General features: G+C 42.7%; 1 protein-coding gene and 2 long non-coding RNA genes across 3 annotated transcripts; 1 reads left to right on the top strand and 2 right to left on the bottom strand.

Moving 5' to 3' along the window:
- Window positions 1–1,999: 1,999 nt before the first annotated feature.
- On the bottom strand, window positions 2,000–18,404 carry LOC134437318 (protein mono-ADP-ribosyltransferase PARP14-like). Its single transcript, XM_063186809.1, has 17 exons — window positions 18,118–18,404; window positions 17,794–17,921; window positions 15,580–17,169; window positions 15,036–15,275; window positions 14,037–14,261; window positions 13,604–13,661; window positions 13,343–13,404; window positions 13,065–13,098; window positions 8,147–8,248; window positions 7,945–8,004; window positions 7,121–7,297; window positions 6,142–6,324; window positions 5,178–5,561; window positions 4,338–4,634; window positions 3,544–3,680; window positions 2,738–2,918; window positions 2,000–2,391 (listed from the first exon to the last, which is right to left on the bottom strand). Exons 1-17 carry the CDS (start codon window positions 18,284–18,286, stop codon window positions 2,105–2,107), a joined length of 4,314 nt encoding a protein of 1,437 aa, XP_063042879.1. The 5' UTR covers window positions 18,287–18,404; the 3' UTR covers window positions 2,000–2,104.
- On the top strand, window positions 9,118–10,228 carry LOC134437034 (uncharacterized). The gene is made up of 2 exons (XR_010032313.1): window positions 9,118–9,409; window positions 10,095–10,228. It is a non-coding gene; the product is annotated as an uncharacterized LOC134437034 (long non-coding RNA).
- LOC134437033 (uncharacterized) lies at window positions 11,126–12,842 on the bottom strand. Its single transcript, XR_010032312.1, has 3 exons — window positions 12,380–12,842; window positions 11,684–11,769; window positions 11,126–11,509 (listed from the first exon to the last, which is right to left on the bottom strand). It is a non-coding gene; the product is annotated as an uncharacterized LOC134437033 (long non-coding RNA).
- Window positions 18,405–19,298: the final 894 nt, after the last annotated feature.

The following is a 19,298-nucleotide window of genomic DNA, read 5'->3' as shown; positions in this document are numbered from 1 at the left end:
AATACACATTATTGCACATTGCAGAGCAGTGCATCGCGCTCGCAAGACCTAGGCTACAGCCTCAAATTAATCCTGACAGCAAAGACAAGTAGCCTATGAGGAGAAGACAAAAATCACAAGACTAGATCCATAAGAAAACAAAGACTGTTACTTTCACCAAATTTCTACCACGCATATATTAATTATGCTGTTCTCTGAGTCAGCGCCTAGGCCTACACAACCTTTCAAATTGGAGATTTCTTCAACAATGCCATATTCATGGAAGCCTGGATGATATGTTCATGACCTGGAGATTGTACAATTGGATAGGCCTACTGTTGTCCGAGCAAAGGTGTGATAACTTCGCTGACTTTCATTCATTCGCATAACAAAACGTGGAACCGAGTACAGTGTGTAAAATTTTCCAATCCCTCACCCCCTTTTATGTCCAAGTCTGTAGGCCTAGGCCCTACTACTCCTAATTAATACGTTTAGGCTATGCTCATTTAGGCCTACTGTCTACATGGATCTGCTGCCCATCTCCTAGTCCACAGAACTTGCCCGCGATTTCTATTTGTTTCTGTGATTGCTTATATTTCCCATCTTTATTCTTGGTCGAAAATGTATGGGTTCCCCATGTAGTGATTAAATCGACATCCCAAACTTTATGCCGGTGTAACAGACTATCTGGGTCCCCCGTATCAACTGGCAACTCTAGATGATATAAACACAGCGATTGGTCAAAACAAAAGTCTCAATCCTGTTCTGAATGAATACGCCCCTGCTTAAGAGTGACATTCACTTACGACCAATCACCATTGCTTCTAACATCTGCAATCGCCAGGTGATACGGCCCAAGATAGTCTTTTACACCAGCCGGAGGTCCTATTGTGTGTTCTTACACCCAATTAGCCTATACAATAGCTATATGGCATGTTGAGGTGAAATGAATTGCTGACTGGAGTCTATTTCGTGTGTCTGTCTATCGATGTAACTTTGTCAATCTCTATTCTCTGTTAGAAAAATAAGCGTCTGTGTTTAGTGTCAACCAAGAATATGTTTAGGCTCCTTGTAAATACATTTCTCTAACGGATAGTTTCAATTTAATTAAGGCTACCTAACTCTGGTGTTCATCCAGCTACTACTGTATATCAGTCGATAACAATCTTCCCCCCAAAGGGTTAGTAGTTGCATTTATTTCACATAGGATGTCTGACAGGCTGTATTTGTTTGGATGCTTTCCTTGATCGCAGTGCACATACAGATGTTTGCAAAACGAGTTGTCCTGGATAGGCCTAACATTTAATTTTGAAGGCATACACAAACACTGAATTTAAGCTTGGCTAACTTACATAGATTTTTAAAGATGCAGCCCATCATGTAATAGTGACAGAACTTACCTACCTCAAATGTGACAAAAAAAACCCTCAAAAAATATAACAAGAATTTTGCAGCGGTTTTACACGTAATACATGTGCATAGCCCACCGGAAGAGAATTTGCACACTAAGCAATGGATAACATGTATCTCCATGCATCAATATAGCAAGCTTTTGCATCATTTTCAAGATCACAGTTTTCAAACTCTTATTTGTTTGACCTAGCCTATTGCACTGCTGCTTGACAGTGGTTGAGGAGAAAACATTGCAAAATAGAACATTTTATCCATTTTTTTAATTATGGTTTGTAAGGGAAGGCTAATAAGAGATTGATTATAGGCCTAGGTCTTGACAAGGTCGTCATTGAATTTGTGACGTGAGTCTGGTGTGTAGCCACTTTATCTTGTAAAGACACAGCATTTTGCTGTTACCAGCATGGTAATGACGTTGTCACAGTCACAGTGCATTACTAAAGGCCCTGTGTTATGTCATAGTAGTGTAGTTAACCTTTCAATGACTATTACAGCATTCCACTAGTGAAACGGCATGCACTACAGGACAAATGTTATTAATTTAAGGAATTTGTCTTTCATTAATAGGGCTACCTTTTATTGTACAATATGTCTTTCAAGATGAAAAAAAATAATGAAAGCATTTACACAAAAAATATTAGATTTGATTATACACATGAAATTAAATGAGCTACAGTAGTATATATAGTGAAAAGTGTGAATTGTGGATCTCCATTCATTTGAATGTGATGAGGTAGTCGGGGTAGGCCTGGCTGTCATGGAACACCACAAACATGCTGGGGCTCTGCTGGCTGTCCACCAGGCTGTCAAAGAGTATGTGGGGCTGCTGATCCGAGACAGGCGGAGGGACCCTCATGTCGCTCCGACCCAATGTGTATCGACCTGTCAGAACTCGAGCCACAAACATGAGCTGAGTGCCGTCTGTGCGAGGGCAGGAGTAGGTGGGGTTGGCTGAGTGGCCGGCGTTCACAGCAAAGTAGGTTCCTAGACCATACACTGCGCCTGGAAGAAAATGAAACCACAGAGGGGATGCTTACTTAAAAATAATTTTGAATCATGTTGAAAATAAAGCACGGACCTGCAATGGTTTAAATTTTGGTATTACAACTCCATTGCAAAATTAAGTAATGCAGGTTCTCAAGATGTACACAGTGCCTGAAAGAGGGGAAAAAGAGGGGAAGCTAAAAGAAAAGGAAGGTTTATGAATGATTTTGATAGCATGCAATGTATTGTCCAAGGCAGAGTCAAGCAGTTACACAAATGCTCTATTATGGCTGAACCTCAAAAACTGTAGTCCAACCAAATGTAAAGAGCTCCAGACACATCACAGAGCCAGGAGTACTCGTACCATTCTGTCCAGCAAATCTGCGGTTGAAGCCATTCTTCATGATGGCCTGGCAGTTGTGGTGGGTGGTGCCATGGTAGAGCATCTTCTCTCCAGCCCCGACCGGAGGCCTGTTCTTCTCATCCAGCTGCTGCCGCAGGACCTCGTACGCCCGACGCAGGTGCACGTTCTGCACACGCTCAATCTGAGAAAGCAGCGAATACACAGTATAGGTGTCCACGCATTAACTGGACAATGTGAGTTTGGCAGTCATGGGTAAGACTGAAGTTAGGGTGTCAGGCTTGTAGTGCAAGGGTTGTTGGTTTGATTCCCAATCTGTCAGGTGGGTGGGTGGAGTAACCCTTTGGGCACTGTTTTAGGCTGCCCCTTGCACGGGTCAGACATGGATGCAATTTTGTGCAGTGCTTTGTCACAATGACAATGGGAGTTTTCCCAGGTGAGTGTTCGTGGGTGATTGCATTTGAGCGCTGTTTGTTTACTACTAAGAGATCTATACTCACTGTGCTGCCTTGCAATGCTAGGCTTCTAGAGTCTTCATCATCTTCAAACTTGCATTCAGTATCAGCATTAGTAAAACCGAATGACACTGCACAGAGAGCAATTCGTTTTTTTTCTATAGAAAACGTCAGCATTAATATAACGCTTTGAATTAAAATGAACTCTTTAAATCATTTAGTCCCACTTAAACATAGTTATATTTTAACTCTTGTAACTTTTTAGACAGTGTTCAGTGGGTATTTTCAGAGTTAAGACCTGGATAATTTTGTTTTACTACTATTTTGTTTAACTACTATTTTCAAGATGCACACCTTCAACACAGTTTTCAGACAGGTTCTCCTGAAGTCAGCCTTTATTCTCTCAAACTCAGCAGAGCAGGGGAATAGTGAGACCAACTGAAAAACTTCACCAAGGACCATGCTGTCCCAGTAGAGAGGGATTGTGAAATCTGGAAAACACCACTTAATTCATGAGAACGTTGCAGATTGAAATAACATAACTTTTATTTGCTACAGGAATACACCATAGAACTTCTAATCCACAAGCGATCCCCTATGCAGCACTCAATTGAATGAATGAATGAATGAATGAATGAATGAATGAATGAGTGAGTGAGTGAGTGAGTGAGTGAGTGAGTGAGTGAGTGAGTGAATGAATGAATGAATGAATGAATGAATGAATGAATGAATGAATGAATGAATGAGTGAGTGAGTGAGTGAGTGAGTGAGTGAATGAATGAATGAATGAATGAATGAATGAATGAATGAATGAATGAATAAAACTTTATTGTCATTGTACAGGTACAACGAAATTGGTAAAGTGCAGATGCTCATGGTGCTTAAAAATCAACAAACAAACAAACAAAAAAAAATATATATATACTGTATAAAAAGAATTAAGATTTTAAAAAGTCAGCTGTGCAAAATGATTGCATTGTTACAACGCTAGTCTCGCTGAAGGTATTTTATACAGCTTTTACAAGTTTTCATTGTATTTTTCTAATGATAGTTCACAATCCCGTCACGGTCATGCATTACAGTACCTCGTTCCCTCATCGTCAACATAATTAAAACCTTAACCTATTACCTTAATTAACTCTGCTCACCTGGAAGATTTTTCAGCCTCTTCAGTGATGTTGTTTGACCTGAAAGTGCTGCAGTTGCTCTCATCTGCTGGAGGTTCACATTCCACTGGCAGCCTTGAGCGTCCATGACCCCTCCACTGACGTCCCCTCTCTCCAGCTTCTGATTGGCCTCTTTGGGGAGCCGCTCCCAGTCTCCACGCTGGCCCATGATGCACCACACCACGTGGGCGAACAGCTCCCTCTGCTCCCTCTCTGCCACCCGCCGGCCCAGCGACGCCTGGACCACGTGCATCACATCGTTCACCCCCTCACTGAGCCCTTTTTTAATTGATTGATTGATAATTGATTGATTGATTGATTGGTTTATTTCAGGTGATGTGCAAAAGAAAATAACAATAAATAAGTTTAAAAAAATCTGAAGCAAAAAAGAAAGAATCAAGCCATATATGAAAAGGAGTAAGAAGAAGCAATGCTTATCAAAATCCTCCCCTATACTGTATGTACATAAAACATACTACACACCCCCTTGCACATGCACATCAGACATCACCAAAATAAAGAATCAACAACAATAAACGCATCACAGCAAATGTTATTCAACCCTGTAATGCTGAAATATTACTTACATTACACTTTTATCCTAACATTTATTTACAGGGTTTTGTTATAGTCCCTGATGAATCAATGTTGGGTTAGGTGCCTTGCTCAAGGCCAGGGCACGTCAGCCATGGATGGAGGTGTAGGGAGGGGTAAGGGATTAGAGCTTGCCGGCCTCTGATCTTAAGACCTCCTCCTTAACCATTGGGCAACGACTGCCCGAAAACAAAAAATAATGATAAATAGTAATAAATACTTTCTGACCTTTCACCACCACTCCAGCACCAGGTCCACCATACCCAGACCCAGACCCCGGAGCCTCCAGCTGCACCCGGAGGTTGAGCACCTTCTCTTCCAGATCGGCCACCTCTTCCTGGGACAGCCCGGCCAGCTCCTCTGGGGTCAGCGTGCGCTGGGAGCAGTGTGAGGTGTAGACCCACTGCAGACTGGCACAGGCGTCAGACAAGTCCTCCTCCGATGTACCCAGGAGCGTGAAGGTGGCGGAGGGAGTGGTGGCAGTCAGTATGGATGGTGTTGGTGGTGGTGGTGGCAGTGGGGAGGAGGGTGAGAATATGTTTAGGTAGAGGGGTTGATTGAGGGTGGATGACTTTACTGGAGCTGTAGATGTCCTTCTGGGTGGAGGAGTGGCTGTGATGTTGGTGCAAAACACAAGATATGGCATGAGATACAGCTAATTAGAATTATTGCTATAAAATATTCAAGAATTGTTTAAACATAGTGTTGTAGAAGTGGTGCCGTTACTGTCTATGCATTCCAATCTCTGAAACACTGCACTTCTTTTGACACATACGTGTGGTACAAAATATAGTATTTTATCTGAATTTTAAAAGGTAAAATGAAGATTTTCAAGTTTATTCAAATGAAGGCCAGAAAGTTGTTTTGAGTTTGAAGTGACAAAATGGTAACTGTTTTTCATGTTGCCTCCCTTTATTTAAGTCAGTTCAAGTACTTGATTCCTTGTTACAATGCTGAAATATCTCAATTTTGACTTTCCATGCTAAAGAAGAATATGTACATTGTGTTAAGGCTGTTAGAACACATAATATGTGGAATATGCAAAATATCAGACATGTTTTGTATTAAATTGCACAGTAAACATTCTATTTTTGAATTGTATCTTGAATTTGCAACATAGCCGTCATTTCTATCACAATTCTTCTTAGAGTGTGTGTGTGTGTGCGCGCGCGAGTGTGTGCCTTGCTCATACGAGGTTTTGGTGGAGGTGGTGTCCCAAACATAGCATCCGCTGCCGCTCGAAACTGCAGGAAGACGGGCATGCTGAACAGCACGAGGCGAACGCTGGACAGGTGCTGAAAGGGACTGTCGGATGCCGCTGCCACCACACCACACAGAATGGCATCAGCCACCACTCGGGCATCCACTCCTGCAGCTGTGGGCACAGATAACAGAGGGTATGACAGGGATGTTGGGTGTGGGTGTGGGTGTGGGTGTGTGTGTGTGTGTGTGTGTGTGTGTGTGTATGCGTGTGCCCATGTCACTACTCATGGGTTCACTCCTGCTACAGACAGAGCAGCATAGGGCATCACAGTGAGCAGGAAGACACATAGTCACCATTTCCCAATGTCAAGTGTTCTAGTCTTGGTAATCAAATCAGTTCTAGTCTTGGTAATCACCAAAGAGTGTCCAATCACTGGGCATTTCACGCACTACCAAGGCTAGAACACTTGACATTGGGAAAAGGTCAGTATGTGTGCGCATGTCTGTGTGCATGTCCTGTGCAGGCCATACAGCAGAAGGCACTACAGTTACAAGACAAGCTATAACACTTACAACTACTCTCTTGCTCCCTCCCCTGTGTGTGTGTGTGTGTGTGTGTGTGTGTGTGTGTGTGTGTGTGTGTGTGTGTGTGTGTGTGTGTGTGTGTGTGTGTGTGTGTGTGTGTGTGTGTGTGTGTGTGTGTGTGTGTGTGTGTGTGTGTGTGTAATCTTAGGGCTTGTTATCTACAGTCGCTCAAGATAATACTATGATATTTTCTACAATATTTTCTTCTTTCTCTTACTCCAGCACATTGAATGAGAGTTGTTTATGATAATGTGCTATACCAATACTATTGCTATTGATATATTAATATATCACAAGTGTGCTATGATCACATTTTAAAAAAAAGATGAACAATTTACCCTACAAGAATACATGTGAGTGTAAGTGACGGGCACTCTACTGACCGGCGCAGATGGCAGGTATGGCCACTGACTGGTAGCCTTTGCTCTCACAGAGCAGCAGGATTTCTCTGCACAGGTCCTGGATCAGTGCAGGGTCCCTCTCTCCACACACGTGCATGATGGCCTTACAGGGGAAGGAGCCGGGAGCAGACGTGAAAACCTCGCCCTTCTTGATGCAAGCTGTATGGGAGGGGAAGGTGAACGGTTATGGATTCATGCTGAGACTTAAAGTGAAGTGAAAGCCCAATTGGGAAACTCGACACAGCGCTCCACAGCACACAAGTGGAGACATAGCACACATCAAAATTGCATTTATGCTTCACCCATGCAACGGGGCAGCCCCCAATGGCGTCCCAAGGCAGCAGTGTGGCAGGACGGTACCGTGGTCAGGCGTACCTCGCTCATGGAGGAGAATGGGGGAGAGCACTCGTTAATTACTCCCCCAATCAACCTGCCGTGTCGGGAGTCAAACTTCCAACCTTCAGGCTACAAGTCTGATTCCCTAACTGCTTACCCATGACTGCCCTGGTGCTTACCTGTCATAGTGTCACAGTCACTAGTGCAGTAGCTTGGCAACTGGCTAAGACTTTTTGGATGTTGACTTAAGGGTAATAATGTTTGGATAGCATTACCATATGGACTAACACCCCAGATTGAACATTTAAAATAAGACGTTTCATTCTCTACATGGCATTTTAAGATTATCATCCTGTTTAAAATGCACAAACATGTACAAGCACATATTGCATTGCGGCATCCAGGCAGACAAGTTATGCTGATGTTGCTTCTAGCAAGATAAGGTTGACTTTCGAGAAGCAGACGCTCACCTGATTTCAGAGATTTCTTGACCTTTGATCCAGCGACCGCAAGTATGCTCTTGCAAATGCCTGTGGACAACAACAGAGTACAATGACTTAACAACACATTACATATGCAGCATTGTTTTTCCCTCTACACAACACTTCACGTAATATTAAATAGGCTAGTTCAACCACTCTCTATGTGGTATCTCGGTGTCACTTTCCATACCTGTATCAAAGGTTTTAAAGTCTGTACTGTTAACTATGACATCTGTGGTCTCATTGGTGATGTCTCCCGACACCAGGTGAACCTTCAGGGTCCCCACTAAGGCTGTAACGATACACCCAACCCACGATTCGGTTTGTATCACGATATATGACCCACGGTTCGATATGCCCCACGATTTCACACAAATTTTTTTTTAAAAAAAAATAAGAAATGATATATATACTTTGTAATTAATATCTTTTTGCATTTACCTGCCTGCATTAATTTTGTAGGTTTACAAGGCTGAATGATGTTGCAGATATAGGCTACCACTGCAACCTGCTTCCAGGTGTTGACATCAAAACACAACACAGAGAAATAAGGGATATTAGTTCACCAAGGAAAAAGGCTTGAGAGAGAGAGAGAGAGAGAGAGAGAGAGAGAGAGAGAGAGAGAGAGAGAGAGAGAGAAAGGGAGAGAGAGGTGGGGTGGTCAGGGTGTAGGCTATAGTCATTGGCAGCTGTCTTACTTTATCAAACATTAGGCCTATCCAATTAATATCCAAACATTAAAACAACACTGGCCATATAGGCTATCGTCAGGAAACATGTTGTATTAAGTTAGGCTACTTAAAGAAATGCAACACTTAATATTGATTAAGTTAAATATTTCAGTAGCTTTTTTTTGATCGTGCAGCAGCGCCTGCCCGTAGCCTACAATCAAAACTCGAAATGAACCTTAGTTCTCACTGCTACATAACGCGCACGTTTTTCGTTTTGTTTTGCGGTTTGACATTTTGTCAAGAGCGAGAATGAATGCAGAGGCTGAAATGGAGCATGCTTTCTGCTTATGTACGCGGTAATTTTACAATATAGCCTAACATTAATGTGGGAAGAAATAATGCTGCCTATCCTGCCTATCGACCTCAACGTTCGTCCGACTTCGGGCACCTCCCTACAAGTGATTCCAGGCTGGTTTATCCATGATTTGCATGTGACGTCAAACGTTCTAGTGGACGGCTACTGGACGGCAAGAGTGCCGCATTGATGAATGGATTCCTATGGGACTCGCAACGTTTAGTAACTCATAACGTAACATAGATCGACGATAAACTAAACACCGTGAACACCCATTGTGCTGTTTGTTACAAAAACAGATAGGGTTACAACCCAGGCGTGACTTTTCACTGGATCTCAAAATAAAACGAGAAAGCTGAGGTGAATCGCGGCAACCAACTGGAAAACCATCAAACTAGCCTACTCAAGTAGCTGGATGAGCACCACGGTAAGTTTCTCATTTGCCATCCTTTGTATCATCATTTGTCTCTTAATTCGTGAACGCTAGTTAATTTAAGTCTAATGTGCAATTTCAGTGGCTTTTTCTGTGTGGTCAATGTAAGATGCTTTCCATGATTAACGTTAATTATCAGCATCAATACGCTATGATGGACGTATGCTATTGCAGGCTGTAACATAAACACGGAATTCATAAAGCTCTTGGTGAAATAGCAAGGCTATGACGTTCATACTGTTAAGGTTCAAATGTAAAAATAAACCATGTGTACATCTCTAGCGCTGATTTCCCAAGTAGTAGGCCTACTCTTCAGCATGATGCTGTCATGAAATGCCAATCACCTTATCCATGCTGGCCTATTTATAATGACATGCATAGGCCCACCAGTGTCGATGTTGTTAATATGAAGTCCACCACTTTGTTGTGTTGTCATCCAAATTGTCTGGCCTCTGAAATCAGTCACACACATCAGAGGCTTAATGGTTTGGGAAGTGGTATTACGATTGGAGGGTTGCAGGTTCAAATCCCATCCTACACCTCTCCCTTCACCTCCCATCCAGGCTGAAGTAGGCCTATGAGCTAGGCACCAAGCCCCATGCTGCAGGGACAATTCACTGTGAGTAACGAAGTTGCTTTGGATAAGTGTCAGCTAAGTGTTATCTTTCTGTTTCTCCAGATGAGAAGAGCGATGATCTGATGTCATGACACATTGGATGTATGGAAGAGCCAGAGGTCCAGCACACCAAGTCAAGTTTAGCCGATTTCAACCTCTTAATCACACCAACTCAATGTAGTAATCAGTTCATTCAATGGCTCAAAGACTTTATTTTTAGACACAAAGTACAAATACATTTCAAGGTTTTGTAGGTGATGGGAGGGGATATCTATTGTGGGGTGGACATGTACAATAGACGTGCAAGTACTTATTTATATTAATAAATGGTTATCTGAACTAGGCCTGTAATAGTCAACCCATTGATGCTGGATGCTGTGTACTCGTTGTATTGACCTAGGTGCCTGGAGCGACACAGCATTTAGGCATGGCATATTAGATTTTTTTAGATTAAAAATGTGGGTATGTTAGAGCTGAATTAACATGTTCTAATGCAAGAGGATGGTCTTAGCTTTTAAAACTCATATCATGTCTGTATGTGCTTCAGAGACTTATTTAGTTATTTGGGTTTTTTTATAGGATGAGGACACCTTTCTTAAAAGGGGCATAGGCAATTAGCTGGCATTTTGGTGCCGGCTGAAATGGGTTAATATTATTTACATACAGCACTATCCCCATACCAGTATACCCATGTCACCTGAGATATACATTTAGTGGAGACAATATAATTAGTTAGACTAGACTGAAGATTGACAGGCGGTCATGGGTAAGTGGTTAGAGTGTCAGCCTTGTATCCCAAAGGTTGCCGGTTGGACTCCCGACCCACCAGGTTGGTGGGGGGAGTTAAGTAATCAGTGCTCTCCCCCATCCTCCTCCATGACTGAGATACCCTGAGCATGGTACCGCCACACTGCTCCCTTGGGGCGCCATTGGGGGCTGCCCCCTTGCACGGGTGAAGCATAAATGCAATTTCGTGCAGTGAACACTTGTGTGCTGTGTCACAATGTCAATGGGAGTTGGAGTTTCCCAGTTGGGCTTTCACAGAAAATGTTCTACGTTGTTGTATTAGTACAATAAAATAAGCAAGACATGTCTGGATGGACTTCATCATTTCAGTTATTTATTATCACAGCTACTCACCATCAATGACAACCAGGGCTCACCAGCCAAATGCTGGGGAAAATTAAGTTTTGCTGGTAGAAAAGAAAACATACTTGGCACTTTGACCCATTATTTAATGTACCGGTATGTTTGGAGATTAACATACTAGCCATTTTGGCTACTAGTGAATAAAAAAAGTTAATTTAGAGCCCTTCTGAAAACTCCAACAACTGGTACAGGTGATCAGTGCATCAGGGGAGGAATGTAAGGGTAGGCCCGATGGATGAACAGCATCACTGATGGTGAGGTCCTGGTGCTGCTGCAAAGCCAAAGAGGAAGAAGCCTCTCTGGACACCTCTTCATGTTGGCTCCCCCATCTAATTAGAAAAAAAGAAAAGACAAACATGCTATTTAAATGAATCTAGCCATGCATTGTAATGTATTGGTACAGTACTGAATAATTGACTCCCTTGGCAATATTGTCTGAATTAAACTGTGATGTAAAATGTCAGAAAATAACACTCATCCCAACTTACTAGTCATGTATTTACCTGTGCTGCTGGGATGCAATTCCTGGCCACCATGACGCATGGTTTTAGTTTGGGTGCTGACCACCTGACTGATGAACCTGCAATTACTAAACAATAAAAACAATAAAAGATAAATAACAGGTTTGTTGTGCTTTTCTTTCTCTTGTGAAGGTCATCTTTTCAAATGATTTATTTAATCAAATCAAATCAAAATTATTTAATCAAAGTATGTAACCGACATTCTGTCCTATGTGTTTCTACATGTGCAATGTAATGCAACACCGATTTGAAACATTGAAGTATGTCAAGTCAGCTTTTATTGTCACTTATGGTCATACAAGGGAAACGACGTTTTCTCTCTACCATGCCAGGACAGGACTGACAATTACAGACAGACAGAAAGTGCAAGACAGGACAGGTAGCAGTGATGAACTGGTAACATAAGTGGTCAATAATAATACAGTACAAATGAACATATTGGATATGTAAACAGAAGATAAGATATAGAATTATATTTCATATTTGCCTACATTGTGCAGACTGAAACAACAATGAAATCCACTTGGATGAAACGAAGCGAGAGAATTCAAGTTAACCTACAAGATACATCTGAGATGAAAATATATGCTTTTCAAAACACCACTTTGCGAAATGCCTGACACAAAATGTACCGTGCGTCTTGTAGCCTAGTAAGTTAGGTTAGCAGCATTATCTTACCTGTGCCATGCCACGAAGAAGAGGATGCAGCCGCGGTGCCCAGCCACCAATGAAGAAACGGTGCATAAATGTGCTTATTTTGCCAATGAAGAGGTTTGGTTTAAGTTCACAACTTTACTGAAGAAAATAAACACGGGATAAAAAAAATATATCGCAGGCAGAGTAAGTTCATGGCTGGAAGCAAGCAACAACTTTCTCTTCTTCTCCCAGTTTCTCGTACCGCCCGTCCGCGTTATGCCATCTAGTGGAGCAGAATACATTTGAATAAATCTATGATTTGAACACATCCACCGTGGCCAACCTAGCCTGATAACGCCAGGTACATATCCCGTTTAAAAAAAATACAAGAACTACGTGTTTCTTTGGTATTTTATGGTCAAAGTTGTCTTCGTCTGCATATAATTCCTATGTACGAATGTGTACTTCTGCCGTCCAGCAAAATCGATTACGTAATATTGTGACGTCAATGCAAATGATGGATAGGCAGGCGGAGCATCTCGTGCGCGCTCTCTCTCTCGCTCTCTCTCTCGCGCTCTCTCTCTCTCCGCTCCAACGTCAAAACTCCACTCGCAATACATCGCGCATGCATGAGTAAAACAAATCTTGACACGTGTATAAAAGACTTCTTGGTCTGTTGTTCATTTGTCCTTCACCTTCCGATGTTTGCCAAAGTTTTTCGTCTCACGGAGGTTGCTCAGGCAATGGAGAACAACAAGGTGCTGGTTGGAAGGAGCATTTTATATGAGAAAGGGGTGAATGGAACTGTTACTCGAACGTGTGCGCCCTTTTTCTACTGGTCTTTTTAAGCGCATATGCAAACTCTTGCCTGTATGTTGCCTGTTGTGTTCTACACTGAGGGGTAACAACTTAAAAGGGGCACATCGCGATTCTGTGAGGAAGCTTCGCGATAGGGGTTCGTGGGTCTGCGTACCGCGATCCCTCGGTTCGATGCAATATCGTTACAGCCTTAGTCCCCACCGTCAGTACTTTCTCTGTTGGCTCAGATTGTGGGCACTGAAACACAGCTGGTCACATAAAGAGAAAAAGAACAAGCAAAATCCAGTATAGAATAGAATAGAACAGAAAATAAGTAAGTAATAGAATACAATAGAATAGAATAGAATAGAATATTTTAGAAAAGAATAGAATAGACTAGAATAGAATAGTCAATATGACTTCGCTGATCATTGGGCTACACAAATTCACATGAAACAAAAAATGTACCTTGTCCTTTGGAATCCATCATATGCAAGTTCAAGCCACTGCATACATCCTGACAAATCTGACGGGAAGAATCAATGGTTGGATGAATTTTACAATTTAACAACTAAGACAATTTTACTGCTGGCAGCAGTCTTGTTAAATGAAATTGAGAGGGTTCTGTTTCAAATTGAGTTTTTCAAAGAAGAGTCCACACCACTATGCAAGGTGCAGGCTCTCTTTTGAGAAACACTTCAACAAACCATCTGAAAACTTGAAATCTTAGCGTGGGAATACTAGCACACATTATCATTTGTTTTAGACAAGATGGGTGTATTTTTAACTACATATAGTGGGCCCTAATGTCATTCTTCCGTGGTTCCATAGACATCTAATAGAATACAGGTAAACTATTTTACTATACATAATCTATGTAAGCAAACTTAGGCCTACTTACTTCTTTTGACCTGGGATAGTCTGAATGGATGACAATACGAATGTTAGAGAGCGAGTTGGTCTGCCTGTGCAGCCCAAAAAGGCCAATCTCAGACGTCAGGATGTGAATGGCCTCTTTGTTGGGTATCCTCAGCACCAGTCCCGGCCCAATGAGAGGGAAAGCTACAGAGGTGAAGGCCTGTTTCTCGCACAGAACTAGGGCCTGCCTCAGTCCACACCGCAGCACCTGCAACAACAAAGGAGAAATATAGAATAGTAAATAGGGTTTCAGTTGTGAAATACTATGAAAGATCTAATCATGCAACTGTCAACAATATTGTGTCTCACATTTTCCAATTTTTGACTGAACAAACAAACTAACAAAAAATAAAGAATCGCTAATAAGAGTAGTCTTTAATGCATTTCCATTGACAACATCTATGTATTTTAGGGAATGTTTTTATACATCTGTTACATGTATATGTAACGGAGGCTAACTAGCACAGAGTTGGCGTGGAACGTTGGTAAACCTCCCTCTGATAGCTTCATACAGTCTCGTGCCGTTGGGCCGAGAGACTAGTCTCTTGGCCCAGCGGTATCGTACTGTGTTTCCCATTGCCGGACCGTTATAGTTGACGAGGTCGCACGTTCGATCCCCGAAGGGGGTGAACAGGTGCAAGATGACCTCCGTCACATATATCAAGACAATGAATAGAAGCTAAGCGCAGGAACCACAACATATATGCAGCGTATGTTTTCTGTTGCTTATGAGTACTCCCCTAAAAGATAAAACAAGAGCCAATAGAAAGCAAATTGCCCCCCTACCCCATGGTACTTAGATGCATGCGATGTTGCTTATTGGTGCCTCCTGCAGGCAGCCCAAAACATTGCAGGCGGGCACACAAACAGACAGATGAACAAATAAAAAGACAGACAGGCCAGGTAATTACAATACATGGCCCATCGCCCATCTTGGGTGTCAGGTAATGAAATAACATGAAATTAAATGTTTTTCCTTTACCTTTTCACTGTTACCAAGGGATGCATCCCATGGCAGACACTCTAGAAAGAAGACCTTTCGGCATCTCAGAGCACCGCTTCCCTCCACCTGCACAATGTCTCCTGGCTGGACAGCGCTATGGGGTCTTATGGCCTGGCAAAAGTTATGCTTGAAATACTGTCCCCCTGCGTTCATCAGCGCACGTCCAATGCTCAGGCTGAGTAGATCAGTTTTAACCATGGGAGCCACAAGTACATCCACCTGAAATTATAAGATGATCATATCTCATATGATATATTCACAAATCAAATCATATGTACTGTAGGTACATTACATGTAGGCCTATTCATTATGTATTATGTATTGATATAAAATTGCCGATCTCATTACGATGTCAGACCGTTTGTCACAATACAGTGACTAATTCAATGAGAGTAGACAAACACCATGTTAAAAAAGCAGGTGGTGGTTAGTAACGGATACTGTATGTAATTTATTTTATTGCAGGCTAGGAGATGTATGAATGGATATGGCGTCTAAGATACAAATGGGATTTACAGGTTACCTGTTGCACTTCAAGGTGCCCAAGCTCCACCTCCAGCTGTATTTTATTTGGCGGGGAACGTGATTTGGCCATCGAACTTGCTGTGAGAAGAGACGCGTGTTCCAATTGTATGGGGAGGGATGGCTTATCAGTAGTTAAGTGTCCTGCCTTTTTACATGCTGTGATCAGGCTTGCAAGGGAGATGTGGCTTGAGTGTTCAGAACCCGTTGCTCCACCCTGATTCTTGACATCGGACAACACGATCAGGACCTTATGAGACAGCTCCAGTAGGGCAATACTATTTTGACCTTCTTCTCCCTTGAAGTACTGAGTCACTCCAGGACCCTCTACACTGCACTCAGTACACACCAGAGACGCAAAGGCTGAAGTCAGGGCTTCACGAAAGTCTTGCACCAGCTGTCGTGGTCCAGCAAAATGCACAGCAGGTAATGGTGACATAGTGGGAATCAAACTGAGCCCACTGTGCTGCACTTCAAGGAGCTCCAGCACACGTGGCAGATGGTCAGCCACCACCGCATAGGGAAGATTGAGGGAGTCATGTATGTCTGCTTGGTTTAGCTTGTAGTCAAGCACAACCCCTTTCAGCCTGTCTACTTCTTTGCGGTATCCGACCAGTTGGAGCAAAATGCGCCTATCTACAACGGATGGTTGTCCGTTGCTGAGCTGAACCTTCAGTGATTCGTAGTTAGCTTGTTGTGCGGTTTCACTCAGGACTTCTTGGAGTGTGACCATCCCAGACGACTCTGCTTCTGCTTGCTCCAAGATGACTTCCTCCACGGTCAGGTCCCTCTCCAAAGCTGTTGCTGCTTCCTCAAGGGACTCGGAGGTCAGGCTGGACAGGATCAGGTCAGGACCAGCTTCCAGCATCACTGGGCTCCTCAGGCTCTGCTGAAACCGCCTCTGGTATGTTTGTATGGCCCCGCTAGACTGGAGAAAGGCGATGAGTGGGGCAGATAACTGGAGTCGTCTTTGACGGATACTCTTCACCAGCTGCTCAATGGTGGCGCATGCAGCCTCTACCTCTGTCTTGGGTCCCTCTAAAGTCACAGTCTCCTGCCTGGTGATGTTGATGTGCGGGAATGAAGCCTTCATCTCCTGTTCAAAGTCCTGCTCCACTACAGCGAACTGCTGCAGTGATATGCCAGTGTCTCTGCGGTGCAGCTGGTTTACATGTAGAAACACCAGACGTTGGAGCATCCTCTCCACTTCATCATGCTCGCCCACCACCACTGCCAGATGTGTGTCTTCCCCCTCCTTATAGACATGGAGGTTTTCACAGCGCATAAATGGGTTCTCATGAAGGGTTCGCGATCTTGCTGCGTCCACCTCAAAGTAGCAGCAGTACTTTTGCTGTATCTGAGAGCCCACATGGTCCACCTGTGCCTCCCACTGGGCTTGGGTGAGAGCAGGCTGTGCAGTACCTCTCTTCACCACCACCCTTCCCTTCTCTGGAAGGACCTGGCAGGATGTGCAGAGGGTGGCGAGTCGCTGCCCCAGGTCACGGTTGGCATTGGGGTTGTCCTGCAGATACTGAATCAGATACTGGTCCATTATGAGGTATTTCACCTCGTCATTTCTCTCAGTTGTGACCTACGGGACAAATGAGTGGTTACATAAAGGTGTATGCCACTATTTTGGGGCTTAATACAGTTAAAATCGTTGGCCGGGGTTTATAAAGGTGGTAAAGTGTCTTATTTTTCATGTAAGCCGTTGTCTTGCTTTAAGACAAGTTAAAAGAGGGAGCATGTCGCTAAGCTAGTGAAAGTACACGGATCCATTGACTTTCACTAGCTTAGCGACATATTCCCTCTTTTAACTTGTCTTAAAGCAAGACAACACTTAACATGAAAAATAAGACACTTAACCACCTTTATAAACCCTGGCCAATGATTTTAACTGTATTAAAGGTGTATGCCACTATTTTGGGGCTTAATACAGTTAAAATCGTTGGCTGGGGTTTATAACGGTGGTTAAGTGTCTTATTTTTCATGTTAAGCGTTGTCTTGCTTTAAGACAAGTTAAAAGAGGGAATATGTCGCTAAGCTAGTGAAAGTCAATGGATCTGTGTACATGGGACATATCAGTACTGGATAAGAATACGTCAATGATCATGTGTTATATATTTTAAATCTTAAGGTTAATTTGTTATATATTTCAATTGAAAAAATGTATTAAAACAATGAAGGTACATTTCTTTACATTTTAATTACTCACCGGTTGATGGTGTGAAAAACTTGAGCTATCCTGTTTACATGTGGCATTTTGCTTTGTATTGATTTCAAGTTCTTCCCCGCATGGCAATGGTATGTTGTGTTTCCCTAAGGCCAGAACTCTCTGTTGCACTGTGGTTAATAAGATACCAGGATGAAAATTAATAATGTTTCAACTATTTTTCAGCAGCCTTCAGCTGAACTGTTTTAATTTCATGGCGTACTGTCAGGTACACAGCCAGATTACCAATCATACACAATGATGTATTTGAACTACTGTTAGTAGTGTAGTAATAGTTGTCATCTTGGATTTGCAGTAAAATCTCACCTTCCTTTTCCAGAAAAGCTATCTTGTAAGTTGTAGGGCCCACTTTTTCCAGTGGTCTACAATCACCTCCTCTTGACCTCCTCCTGATTGTAAAGTATTTCTGAATTTTCTCCTTCTCCAAATCAGTTAATTCTCTCGCCTCAAAAAACACTGGGAACATGTCTGCCATAGCGTTTTGAGGGTCGCTTCTAAATTGTTGTCAACAGCGTCTGTGACCGTCTAGAGACCTCGCATCTGTGTACTGGTTTAACAAGTCAATACTTTAAGATCATATCCTGGTCAGCCAAAGTTATGTAGCCTCCTGTGTGTGTGTGTGTGTGTGTGTGTGTGTGTGTGTGTGTGTGTGTGTGTGTGTGTGTGTGTGTGTGTGTGTGCGTGCATGTGTTCGTGTGTGTGTGTGTGTGTGTGTGTGTGTGTGTGTGTGTGTGTGTGTGTGTGTGTGTGTGTGTGTGTGTGTGTGTGTGTGTGTGTGTGTGTGTGTGTGTGTGTGTGTTCTTGCACTCCCTCATTTACATGCGCAAAAGACAATTATCTATTATATCTGTGACTATCCTCACTGTGGAATGTGCCTTTGTAGTGTACATGAAGACAGCAATACTGTAACTTTACTATGTGAAGTTCAAAACACACACATAGTGACACTTCTATGTTGCCCATGCCAACTGTGATTCAGTTACTGGTGCATCCTTTTGCTCACCAGCAAAGTTGAACATGATACCACCATCCATTTCAGCAGTCCCTTCACAAAGTAGTTATGTAACAGCTACAAATCATCAAGCCTACTTGGTGTGCTACGCTTTTCTGCAGGCCCTTTACACCAGAGCAACTACATATCTTAACTATGACTTTAGTGCCATCTATTGACCATCTGATGAAGCATGCCAAGAAGAAAGGAGCCAGGTCATGCTTCTAAAGCTCTCCTAATTCCTCATTGTACTTTGGGCATTGTAGAAAAAAGGTTACCCAAGTTTATCAATATATTCTAAATGTCTTGATTAATTCTGCTGTCTGATGGTAACATCTCCTCAGACCAGCAGCAGGTGGTACAGAGTTCAACGTGTTTATGGCTAAGATCAAATCCATTAGAAATAAAAACTCCTCGGGCAATTAAAATAAACTGTAGTGATGGTTCACCCAGTCTAACGGGTTTGCCAAAACCACTATTGACACTGTCTTCAATG

This window comes from Engraulis encrasicolus, chromosome 21 (genome assembly GCF_034702125.1).
Source record: "Engraulis encrasicolus isolate BLACKSEA-1 chromosome 21, IST_EnEncr_1.0, whole genome shotgun sequence".
NCBI lineage: Eukaryota > Metazoa > Chordata > Actinopteri > Clupeiformes > Engraulidae > Engraulis > Engraulis encrasicolus.
Note: the sequence above shows the minus strand (reverse complement) of the source record. Positions and strands in the feature narration are given on the sequence as shown.